This window comes from Theropithecus gelada, chromosome 6 (genome assembly GCF_003255815.1).
Source record: "Theropithecus gelada isolate Dixy chromosome 6, Tgel_1.0, whole genome shotgun sequence".
In the NCBI taxonomy this organism is placed as follows: Eukaryota; Metazoa; Chordata; class Mammalia; order Primates; family Cercopithecidae; genus Theropithecus; species Theropithecus gelada.
Genome location: NC_037673.1, coordinates 112,654,815 through 112,667,729, shown reverse-complemented (window position 1 = coordinate 112,667,729; position 12,915 = coordinate 112,654,815). Strand labels below are relative to the sequence as shown.

Sequence of the window (12,915 nt, the reverse complement as noted above, 5' to 3'; positions counted from 1 at the left end):
TTATGCTAAATGTTTAACATGAATTTCACTGAATCTTCAAAATATCTTCAAAATAATAACTCATGTAATGTAATGAGTTATAATAATAGGAATAGTAATCTAAATAACATGAGTTATTTATTTTGAAGATTATATTATTATATAGGCCTTATTATATAAGCCCTTACACTTAAATACTGAGTTATTGGCTCTCATATTTGCTGATTTTTTAAAGAGATTTCCTTTTCAATCCTTCTATAGTTATCAACATGACATATCTCAATATGTCCCATCACTCTTCCTAAACCAGCATTGATCTTAGGTTATAAAGAATGTTGAGGGTGAAATGTATAGAAGGAAGAAGGGGCTGCTGAAGGTGGCTTGAAGCAAGTGAGTTCTCATTAATTGTTTGTGAGAGTACAAATTAATATAATCCTTTGTAGAAACAATTCAGCAACATATATCAAAGGCCTTGAAACACGTAAATGTATTTTTGAAAATACACAAGAGGTGTGTATATTTGTATTATAAGATGTCTGTTTTTTTGTTTGTTGAGATGGGGTTTTGCTCTGTTGCCCATGCTAAAGGGCAGTGGCATGATCATGGCTCACTACAGCCTCAACTGCCTGGGCTCAAGCAGTTCTCCCACCTCAGCCTCCCAAGTAGTTGGGACCACCTGTGTGTGCCACACCTGGCTAATTTATTACTATTATTTTTTGTAGAGACAGGACTCGCTATGTTGCCCATGCTGGTCTCAATCTCCTGGGCTCAAGCAATCTGCCCACCTCAGCCTCCCAAAGTGCTAGGATTATAGACATGAACCACAGCACCCACCAAATGTTTGCAGTATTAGGTAGGTACTTCCAGGAAGTGAGATGGCAAAATGGAGCAACTTTGTTTTAATGAGCAACTATATATATATATATCTATATGTATGAGAAAAGGTATCATTTTGTCACCTAGGCTGAAGTACAGTGGGGTGATAGAATGACTCTGTAGCCTCAACCTTCCAGGCTCAGGTGATCCTCCCACCTCAGCCTCCTGAGTAGCTGAGATTACAGGCATTCACAACCAAGCCTGGATAATTTTTGTATTTTTTAATAGAAATAAGGCTTTGCCATGTCGCCTAGACTGTTCTTAAACTCCTGGGCTCAGGTGATCCTCCTGCCTCAGCCTCCCAAAGTGTTGGGATTACAGGCATGAGCCACCAAACCTGGCCTCATTTTATAATGGAAATTCTATTAAAGATAAAAACAGAAAATAAATCTTCATACTTTTGACACAGCAACTCTACTTCTAGGAATCTATACTAAATATCACGAGAGATGTGGTCTAGGGTTTATGTATAATTATATTTATCAGTGAGTTCCTTATGTTAAAAAATTAGAATAATCTAAATGTGCCAAAATTTGGATAATGTAATTATTTCGAGACATATAAAGTATATAAAGTATAGATCATTCAAATGATGAAATATTTAATATACATTAAAATTATGTTTGCGCAATAAGGATATGAAAAATGCTCATGCTGTAAGGGTACATAAAGCAAAGTATGAAACAATTTATGGCATTACTTCAATTTGTTAGGAAAGAAGAAAAAATGAACAAGAAAGATAAATGGATACAAAAAAACTGCAATAAATCTATCAAACTATCATTAATGGCCATTTTTGGATGATAGGATTCGATAAGTTTAGATTAGTTATTTATGATTTTTTGGTATTTCCTTAATAAAAATAATCGTAATAATTTATAATTAGGGAATAATTACAAATATAATTTGTAATAGATATAAAAATTAGTTCCTCTTTCTAACAAGCAATTCTATGTCTATTCAATCCTCATGTCACACACTCGTGAAAGACATACAGTAAATTTACTTGCCAAGATTGCAGTTCCAGGCCCCATTAATCTCCTCATTCATCTTACTTTTGTAAAAAAGCAACATGCACTTAATACTCTTTAGAAATGCCACATGTTCTTTGACTTGTGCATCATAACAACAGTAATGTTTTAAGAAAGAAAGAAAGTTATCTTCAACTAAATATTTCAGAAATAATTATCTTCTTAGTTGGCATTAGACCTTCTACTTGCCCTTTATTTAGTGTCTCTGAGTCAGACTTTGTTGAACCAGACTAATGGAAAGAATACTATTTCCCATATTTTTGCATAGGTTTAAAGATATTTCTTTTAGGGAGCATGTAACGAACTACTTTCAGAAAACTTCATTTCTAACCATCATATTTAACTTGGATACCTACATCGAGAATTCAGTTTGGTCACTAAACCAATGAAAACTTCTGTTTATCTATATGGCTACTGTCAGGAAGGCCTATCAAATTTAACTTGGGATGATGTATATTTATATGTACATGAGAAAAAGTCTGACAGAATGTTTACCAAAATGTTTATAGTACCTCTACGACTTCAGGTGTTTACCTCTGAGAACTGGCAAAACAGAGCATAAAAAAGTAGGAGAGATCCTACAAGCCACATTACATTAAAAACATGCCTTCCAGATATTCTACCAATGAAAGTTTGAGTTTAAAAACTTTTAAAATGAATCAACTATGGAAAACTGGAATAGTTGTATTGTGAAATAATCCAAACTCTCAATTCTTCTAAGCAACAGCTTACAAATAGATACACAAACAAATGTGGGTATAAATTCCATATACTGAATATTTGAGAGATATTTAACAGTTGTATTTCCCAGATATTTCAAATAAGAAATGTGCTTCAATTTCAATGACTTTGGTTATTTAAATATAGGACATTTCTGAAATCAAATTTCTTCATGTGAAGAAAGTCATGTTTGATTCTCTCTCTTTTTGGGAACAATATAGATATTTCATTCATAAAAAATGCAAGTTTTTTTAAACAAATGTATGTAAATGTACTCATTTACAAACATTCATGGCATAAAATATACTATAAATGTATAAAATTTAAAAAGTACACTTCAAAAGTACACTAAGACACTAAAATTTTATTAACAGAATTCAACATATTTATAGAAAGAGAATATAAAAGGTATCTGATTTGAATAATGGTGCCCATTTAGCACGCATTACGATTATTTTATTCAAGACCTGATTCTGTCTCCCAAACTATAAAGTGAATCATTATTAATTTGCAGCATAAAGAAAAACACACAAAAACCTGGACTATTATTAAATCATTAAACGCAGAGAGAAACTGAAGTTGACAGAGAAGCTCAGACTGGAATTAACTGATACCATACTACTCACTGTTTTACATTTCTTTCCTCTATTATTTCTGAAGCAAAATATACTCATCATATTCAAATAAAAATGCCATAGTGTATTTGATTGTATGTGGCTACTTTCTTAATTTTATTTATGTAATTACCAAAGCTCTGTATTCTACTAAGGTACACATCTTATCTTGTATCCATGGACCCTCCTTGATACATTATGGTATCATCAAGCAAGTTTTAAAAACTAAGCAGGACAGGCAAGAAAGCAACACTATGACAGTAAAAACAATATGGTATTCACTTTTGTTTCCTTTAAAGCGAAAGTGTTCTTAATAATTACTGTTGGCTGACAGAACTAAAGAAAGTATATTAGAACCTCAGTACTCTTAACAATGATCTCTCTTGGTTGTTATTTGTCTAAGAAGTGATAAGCCATATAATTTACAGAAAGCAAGCCACTGAATCCTTCAGAAAACACAACCTGGCAATGTATCTTCAATGCAAAATAATGAGGTGGCAGGAGCGTGATGAAAAAAACAGTCTTCGAAAACATCATGTAAGGGAGTCCAGTTGTGCTTGTATAGTCTCTAGCTATTTACAAAGACAAAAAAAAAAAAAGACATTAGTGAAGGGAATGAAACTCATATCAATTGTTATTTAGACACATGCAAATAGAAAGGAAAAAATGGCATTGGTAACTATGAATATTAAATCCATTCACATAGCAATAAAATTACCAGTTAGAATATTTTTCTTTTTATGTGAAGATATTAGAATTTGTGCTTGAAAATTTAAGTTTTCAAATTTTCAAAGAAAGAAGATTTCGTAATACTGTTAAGTGTCTTCAGCTGTTTCATTTTAAATTATCACTACATAATTTTGTTTTTAATGAGACATGGGGTTTTATTGGAGGTTTATGTACGAGGGAGTGAGTACAGTGGTGGTGGGCTGAACAGGATAACCACATGCATGGTCCAGTGGCAGTGGGCTGGGCAGAAGAACTGCCTACTTTATAAGATTTTTAAAGTTGGGGGTGGAGCGAGTATATTTTCCTGGATTACAAAATCAGTCTTCAGAAAGAAACATGAAATATGCTCACAGATAAATCTCTAAAGGCATGTTTCCCTTTACCTTTGGGCCCAGAAATTAAAGTATTTGACATATATATTTAAAGTGTCAGTGTGGCTAGGAATCACAAAGTTCATTACTTAATGTTTTATATTAAAGGAGCAATCCTATTGCTTTAATTAAAACTATTTTCCTTTTCTTCCTGATTTAGTTTTTCAGATTCTCTTCATTTCTCCTATACTTCCCCCTGTGAAATATAAGGTGTTTATAAGGGAAGTTTAAAGAACTTAGTTCCATAATAGGACATTTAAAAATAATAATTCATAAAATGAAAACAAAATATTATGAAAAAAACCCCACATATTAGAAAATTATTTTAAAAATATAGACCTTGTTATAGAAATCAAACAACTCCTCGTGACTGAATTCCACAAGAACTTTCTCCAGGCTCTGTAAGGAAGAAAAACAACAAAAAGAATGTAGCTGCACACAATTTACATCACATTTTTTCTCTCCAGATAATCTTAGAATATGACATAAGATTGTCCTCTGAGTGGTTTTTAAAAATGCTTACCCGCTCTACTCAACCCCATGATTCTTAGAACTCAAAAATGCACTTAATAACACTCTACTTTAGCAAAAGGTTTCAACTCTACAGAGACATCTGTCCTTCAAGTTGACTCTACGAAGGTTAATAAAACATATGCCAGTAAGAGAACAACTTCATTATCTAATTTTTTTCAAGACAGAGATAATACATGAGATTATATTTCATCTTTCTCAGCAGTCTGTTTGAAATCTAGTAAATACCATTACACAAAGACACTGGAGGCAGGATATCTGATTGAACTCATCCAGCCATTAATGCCTCACATCAGCACAGCTACTGCCTCCAAGCACTAATATAGCAGTTGTGATCTCAACATGCTGAGGGTTACGTTCTTTAATGTACAGACTCAGCAAAAGTTCACAATTAACACAACAGTTTCAAAGCCAGGACTTAAACACTCTCTTTCCTTTTACTTCACACGCATTGGAGAATCCTTTATGGGTGCTACAGATGCTAAGTAATATTGTGTATGTATGTATGATGCTGTAGTAAAGTATGATATTAAACTAAACCCAACTCAACTCAATCCAACCTACTTTTGGTTGACTCCATACACTGAGGAAACAATTCAAACAAGTTGCTTAAGACTGCTCAAATGTATTTATTTTATTCAAGGTCCCTCTGAAGAAGTGAAAATTAATGAGGGGACAATGCCAAGAATATGCTAACTGCTCTGATCACACTGCTGCAATCACATGATATAAAATGGGCATCATGAACTAAAGAAGTAGAAAATTGATGCAAAATTGAGCCACATAATTAATTGTTTATGGTCATTTCCAACATACTATTTATTCTAGTTCCCAGTTCCTATGTTCACTTTTGTTTATCTGTTTTAATGATTTCCATTTCTATTTACAAAACCGACATTTCAAACCAAATTATCTCTAACTAATTCCAGAAGAGTCAATGGGGCTATGTTCAGAAAATGTATCTCACTTTTCATGAAGCTAAGTATACAGGATCAAATTTCCATACTTCTAAGTACTTAAGCTTTAAAATGAATAAAGATGTACATCTGCTTTAAAACCTCTTCCCTTAAGAATGATATAAAATCATAAAGTTTTTATACTATATTAGAAAAATTCATTGGCTGTCATACATCATTAAAGCTCCAAAGATTTAATCAGCATCATCTATACATACTATATGTCCTCCTAGCAGTTAAGGAAGGATGATACCCTAAATTTCTGAGAAAAGCAAGACAAGTTCATTACTCTCACCTCCATCCAAAAAGATAGGAGAGAATGAAGGCTGAATCAGTGTGTAAACAACTGATTTGATGTACCCCTAAAGGTAGCAGTCAAGCCACGTTCTTGTTTTCTGTATTTTGCTTTGCTTTGTTTTAAGGTGGTGTTTCCTAAAATGTTACATTGACGAAAGAGAATAAATTTAAATTTGAAAACACACTTCTTAAAAGAACAATAGCTATAGTGGTAGATTAGGAAGCTAGAGGCCCTCTTTCCACCACTAAGATACCAAGTTAACAATACATGGATCAGAATACCCTTGTGAGAACTTTAGAGACCAGTTGAGAAACTACAGCACCCATGCCATTATAAAACCAAGAAGAAATTCCAATGAAAATGGTAGGAAATTAATTTCACAGTGTTCAGTGTATCCATGCTGATATCTTCTCCCATGTAGAACAGTTGGAGCAACCAAGAAGAACCCCCCAACCCCCATGCCAGAGCTTTTCCCTCAGGACAGAAACAAAAGAATGAACCATACATCCAACATTCTGGCTTTCTGGGGGATTCCCAAGGAACTGGTTTCTGTATCACTTAAAGAAAGGCACTCACAGGCCCAGCACCAGCGTTTGGAAGGCACTGAAAACAGAGGTGAGAGGCATATTAGAGCCGCAGATCCATAGGCAGGTGCCAGAGGGAGCAAGATATCAGAAAACATTTGAGAGGCGCTAGAACTCCCAGCTGGGCTGATTAGTGAAGGTCTTTCCCTGCGCAAGGTCAGTATGCAAAGACTGGAGGAGGTAGTTGTCTTTCAAAATGCCCAGCAAAAATCACAAAGCATACAAAGCAATAGGGAAATACACCCTAATAATCAAATGAACAAAATAAAACTCTGGAAACTTACCCTGAAAAAACAAAGGTCTATGAGCTACCTGACAGGGAATTTAAAATAACTATTATAGGGATGTTTAATGAGCTAAAAGAGGGCTGGGAGCAGTAGCTCACATCTGTAATCCCAGTACTTTGGGAGGCCAAGGCAGGTGGATCACCTGAGGTCAGGAGTTCGAGACCAGTCTGGCCAACATGGTGAAATCCCTCTACTAAAAATACAAAAATTAGCCAGGCATGGTGCCATGCACCTTTAATCTCAGCTACTCGGGAGCCCGAGGCAGGAGAATCACTTGAACCCAGAAGGCAGAGGTTGCAGTGAGCCAAGATCGCGCCACTGCACTCCAACCTGGGTGGTAAAGTGAGGCTGTCTCAAAACAACAGAGAGAACACAGACTATTGAAAACAGTCAGGAAAGTGATACATGAACAAAAACACAGAAACTATGAAAAAGAACCAAACAGAAATCCTGGAGCTGAAAAATACAATAACTGAACAGAAAAAGTTATTAGAGGTATTCAACGACAGTCTTAGGCAAAATGAAGAATCAGTGAACTTGTAGACAAGTTATGTGAAATCACTGAGCAGAGGAGAAAAAAGAAAGAAGAAATGTGAAGTGATGCTAAGGGATTTAGGACAGTATCAAGCAGGTCCATATATGCATGATGGGTATTCCAGAATGGAAAGTAAGAGAGAAAAACTTATTAAGAGAGCTTATCTGAAGAAAAAATGGCTGAAAAATTCCCCCACCAGTGGACAGAAATGTACATACAGATCAAGAAATTCAAAGAACTCCAACTAGGAAAATCCAAAGATAACCATACTAAGACATACTATAGTCAAACTATGTAAAGTCAAAGACAGAAACTTAAGAGCAGCAAGAGAAAAGTGATTTATCACATATGAGGGAGCTTCCATAATATTATCAGCAAATTTCTCAGCAGAAACTTTGAAGGCCAGAAAGGAGTCGGATGATATACTCAAAGTGCTGAAAGGAAACAAAAACAAAAACAAAAACAAAAAAACTATTAATCAGGAATACTGTATCTGGCAAAACAGTTATTCAAAAGTGAAGAAGAAATTAATATTTTCCCAGATAAAGAAAAGCCATGGGAGTTCATTACCTGGAGCTACTCTATACAAAATGCTAAAGGAAGTACTTTAAGTTGAAATGAAAGGACAGCAAGCAAAAACACAAAGATGTATAAAAATATAAGTTTCTCTAATAAAGGTAAATACATGGAAAAATATAGTAATAGGTACTACTGTAAATTTAGTATGTGAAGTTTAAATGAAAAAGAACCCCCAAAACAAAACAAAAAACTATAAATCTATGTTAATGTATATATAATATATAGAAATGTAATTTGTAACATCAATAACAAATGAAGAAGTGCAGCAGTAAAGGAGAAAGTTTTTATATGTGATTAAAGTTAGGTTGTTATCACTTTGAAATAGAACGCTATAACTTTGAGATGTTTTATGGATTTACAATGGTAACCACAAAGAAAATATCTATAGAATACACACAAAAGGAAGTGAGAAGGGAATGAAAGCATATCACTAGAAAAAAAATCAATGAAACGCAAAGGAAGGCAATGAGAGAGGAAGGGAACAAGACATAGCCAGCAACTAACAAAATGGCAATAAGTCCTTGCGTATTAGTAATTATTTTAAATGTAAACAGATTAAACTCCCCAATCAATAGACATAGGCTGGTTGACTGGATTAAATAACAGAATCCAACTATACGCTGTCTATAAGAGACACACTTTAAATCTAACAATACATATAGGCTGAAAGTGAAAGGATGGAAAAATATATTCCATGTAAATGGTAACAAAAGAGCAGAAGTGGCTACACTAAAATCAGACAAAATATAGTTTAGGGGGCAGAGCAAGATGGTCGAATTGGAACAGCTCCAGTCTCCAGCTCCCAGCGCGAGTGACACAGAAGATAGGTGATTTCTGCATTTTCAACTGAGGTACTGGCTTCATCTCACTGGGGAGTGCCGGACAATTGGTGCTGGTCAGTTGCTGCAGCCTGACCAGCCAGAACTGAAGCAGGGCGACGCATCACCTCACTTGGGAAGCGCAAGGGGGAAGGGAATCCCTTTTCCTAGCCAGGGGAACTGAGACACACAAAACCTGGAAAATCGGGTGACTCCCACCCCAGTACTGCGCTTTACCAAGGGTCTTAGCAAACGGGCACACCAGGAGATTATATCTCACAACTGGCTGGGAGGGTCCCACACCCACGGAGCTTCCCTCATTGCTAGCACAGCAGTCTGCGATCTAAGTGCAAGGCAGCAACGAGGCTGGGGGAGGGGCACCCACAATTGCTGAGGTTTAAGTAGGTAAACAAAGCTGCTGGGAAGCTCGAATTGGGTGGATCTCACAGCAGCTCAAGGAGGTGTGCCTGTCTCTGTAGACTTCACCTCTGGGGACAGGGCACAGCTAAACAACAAAAACAACAAAAGCAGCAGAAACCTCTGCAGACACAAACGACTCTGTCTGACAGCTTTGAGGAGAGCAGTGGATCGTTCTCCCAACACGGAGGTTGAGATCTGAGAACGGACAGACTGCCTGCTCAAGTGGGTCCCTGACCCCTGAGTAGCCTAACTGGGAGACATCCCCCACTGGGGCAGACCGACACCCCACACCTCACACGGTGGAGTACACCCCCGAGAGGAAGCTTCCAAAGCAAGAATCAGACAGGTACACTCACTGTTCAGCAATATTCTATCTTCTGCATTCTCTGCTGCTGATACCCAGGCAAACAGGGTCTGGAGTGGACCTCAAGCAATCTCCAACTGACCTACAGCTGAGGGTCCTGACTGTTAGAAGGAAAACTAACAAACAGGAAGGACACCCACACCAAAATCCCATCAGTACATCACCATCATCAAAGACCAGAGGCAGATAAAACCAAAAAGATGGGGAAAAAGCAGGGCAGAAAAGCTGGAAATTCAAAAAATAAGAGCACATCTCCACTGCAAAGGAACGCAGCTTATCGCCAGCAACGGATCAAAGCTGGACGGAGAATGACTTTGACGAGATGAGAGAAGAAGACTTCAGTCCATCAAACTTCTCAGAGCTAAAGGAGGAATTACGTACCCAGCGCAAAGAAACTAAAAATCTTGAAAAAAAAAGTGGAAGAATTGATAACTAGAATAATTAATGCAGAGAAGACCATAAACGAAATGACAGAGATGAAAACCATGACACGAGAAATACGTGACAAATGCACAAGCTTCAGTAACCGACTCAATCAACTGGAAGAAAGAGTATCAGCAATTGAGGATCAAATGAATGAAATGAAGCGAGAAGAGAAATCTACAGAAAAAAGAAGAAAAAGAAATGAACAAAGCCTGCAAGAAGTATGGGATTATGTAAAAAGACCAAACCTACGTCTGATTGGGGTGCCTAAAAGTGAGGGGGAAAATGGAACCAAGTTGGAAAACACTCTTCAGGATATCATCCAGGAGAACTTCCCCAACCTATTAGGGCAGGCCAACATTCAAATTCAGGAAATACAGAGAACGCCACAAAGATACTTCTCGAGAAGAGCAACTCCAAGACATATAATTGCCAGATTCACCAAAGTTGAAATGAAGGAAAAAATCTTAAGGGCAGCCAGAGAGAAAGGTCGGGTTACCCACAAAGGGAAGCCCATCAGATTAACAGCAGATCTCTCGGCAGAAACTCTATAAGCCAGAAGAGAGTGGGGGCCAATATTCAACATTCTTAAAGAAAAGAACTTTCAACCCATAATTTCATATCCAGCCAAACTAAATTTCATAAGTGAAGGAGAAATAAAATCCTTTACAGATAAGCAAATGCTTAGAGATTTTGTCACCACCAGGCCTGCCTTACAAGAGACCCTGAAGGAAGCACTAAACATGGAAAGGAACAACCGGAACCAGCCATTGCAAAAACATGCCAAAATGTAAAGACCATCGAGGCTAGGAAGAAACTTCATCAACTAACGAGCAAAATAACCAGTTAATATCATAATGGCAGGATCAAGTTCACACATAACTATATTAACCTTAAATGTAAATGGACTAAATGGTCCAATTAAAAGACACGGACTGGCAAACTAGATAAAGAGTCAAGACCCATCAGTCTGCTGTATTCAGGAGACCCATCTCACATGCAGAGACATACATAGGCTCAAAATAAAGGGATGGAGGAAGATCTACCAAGCAAATGGAGAACAAAAAAAAAGCAGGGGTTGCAATACTAGTCTCTGATGAAACAGACTTTAAACCATCAAAGATCAAAAGAGACAAAGAAGGCCATTACATAATGGTAAAAGGATCAATTCAACAGGAAGAGCTAACTATCCTGAATATATATGCACCCAATACAGGAGCACCCAGATTCATAAAGCAAGTCCTTAGAGACTTACAAAGAGACTTAGACTCCCATACAATAATAATGGGAGACTTCAACACCCTACTGTCAACATTAGACAGATCAATGAGACAGAAAGTTAACAAGGATATCCAGGAATTGAACTCATCTCTGCAGCAAGCAGACCTAATAGACATCTACAGAACTCTCCACATCAATCAATAGAATATACATTCTTCTCAGCACCACATCACACTTATTCCAAAATTGACCACATAATTGGAAGTAAAGCACTCCTCAGCAAATGTACAAGAACAGAAATTATAACAAACTGTCTCTCAGACCACAGTGCAATCAAACTAGAACTCAGGACTAAGAAACTCAATCAAAACCGCTCAACTACATGGAAACTGAATAACCTGGTCCTGAATGACTACTGGGTACATAATGAAATGAAGGCAGAAATAAAGATGTTCTTTGAAACCAATGAGAACAAAGATACAACATACCAGAATCTCTGGGACACATTGAAAGCAGTGTGTAGAGGGAAATTTATAGCACTAAATGCCCACAAGAGAAAGCTGGAAAGATCTATAATTGACACTCTAACATCACAATTAAAAGAACTAGAGAAGCAAGAGCAAACACATTCAAAAGCTAGCAGAAGGCAAGAAATAACTAAGATCAGAGCAGAACTGAAGGAGATAGAGACACAAAAAACCCTCCAAAAAAATCAATGAATCCAGGAGTGGGTTTTTTGAAAAGATCAACAAAATTGATAGACTGCTAGCAAGACTAATAAAGAAGAAAAGAGAGAAGAATCAAATAGACACAATAAAAAATGATAAAGGGGATATCACCACCGACCCCACAGAAATACAAACTACCATCAGAGAATACTATAAACACCTCTACGCAAATAAACTAGAAAATCTAGAAGAAATGGGTAATTTCCTGGACACTTACACTCTCCTAAGACTAAACCAGGAAGAAGCTGAATCCCTGAATAGACCAATAGCAGGCTCTGAAATTGAGGCAATAATTTATAGCCTACCAACCAAAAAAAGTCCAGAACCAGACAGATTCACAGCTGAATTCTACCAGAGGTACAAGGAGGAGCTGGTACCATTCCTTCTGAAACTATTCCAATCAATAGAAAAAGAGGGAATCCTCCCTAACTCATTTTATGAGGCCAACATCATCCTGATACCAAAGCCTGGTAGAGACACAACAAAAAAAGAGAATTTTAGACCAATATCCCTGATGAACATCGATGCAAAAATTCTCAATAAAATACTGGCAAACCGGATCCAGCAGCACATCAAAAACCTTATCCACCATGATCAAGTGGGCTTCATCCCTGGGATGCAAGGCTGGTTCAACATACGCAAATCAATAAACGTAATCCAGCATATCAACAGAACCAAAGACAAAAACCACATGATTATCTCAATAGATGCAGAAAAGGCCTTTGACAAAATTCAACAGCCCTTCATGCTAAAAACGCTCAATAAATTCGGTATTGATGGAAAGTATCTCAAAATAATAAGAGCTATTTATGACAAACCCACAGCCAATATCATACTGAATGGGCAAAAAC

At 36.7% G+C, this 12,915-nt stretch overlaps 1 protein-coding gene across 4 annotated transcripts in view; it reads right to left on the bottom strand.

Annotated features, from left to right (window-relative positions):
- Positions 1–2,954: 2,954 nt before the first annotated feature.
- COMMD10 (COMM domain containing 10) overlaps positions 2,955–12,915 on the bottom strand; it is a 238,011-nt gene continuing 228,050 nt past the window's right edge. For 3 of the 4 annotated variants that reach the window (XM_025388516.1, XM_025388520.1, XM_025388517.1), the window contains 2 exons: positions 4,660–4,719; positions 2,955–3,792 (listed from right to left, as the gene is read on the bottom strand). In XM_025388516.1, coding sequence (XP_025244301.1) covers positions 3,754–3,792; positions 4,660–4,719 — 99 coding nt within the window. In that variant the 3' untranslated portion in view covers positions 2,955–3,753. The remainder of the gene's footprint in view (positions 3,793–4,659; positions 4,720–12,915) is intronic. The other variant, XM_025388519.1, reaches the window with a different exon arrangement.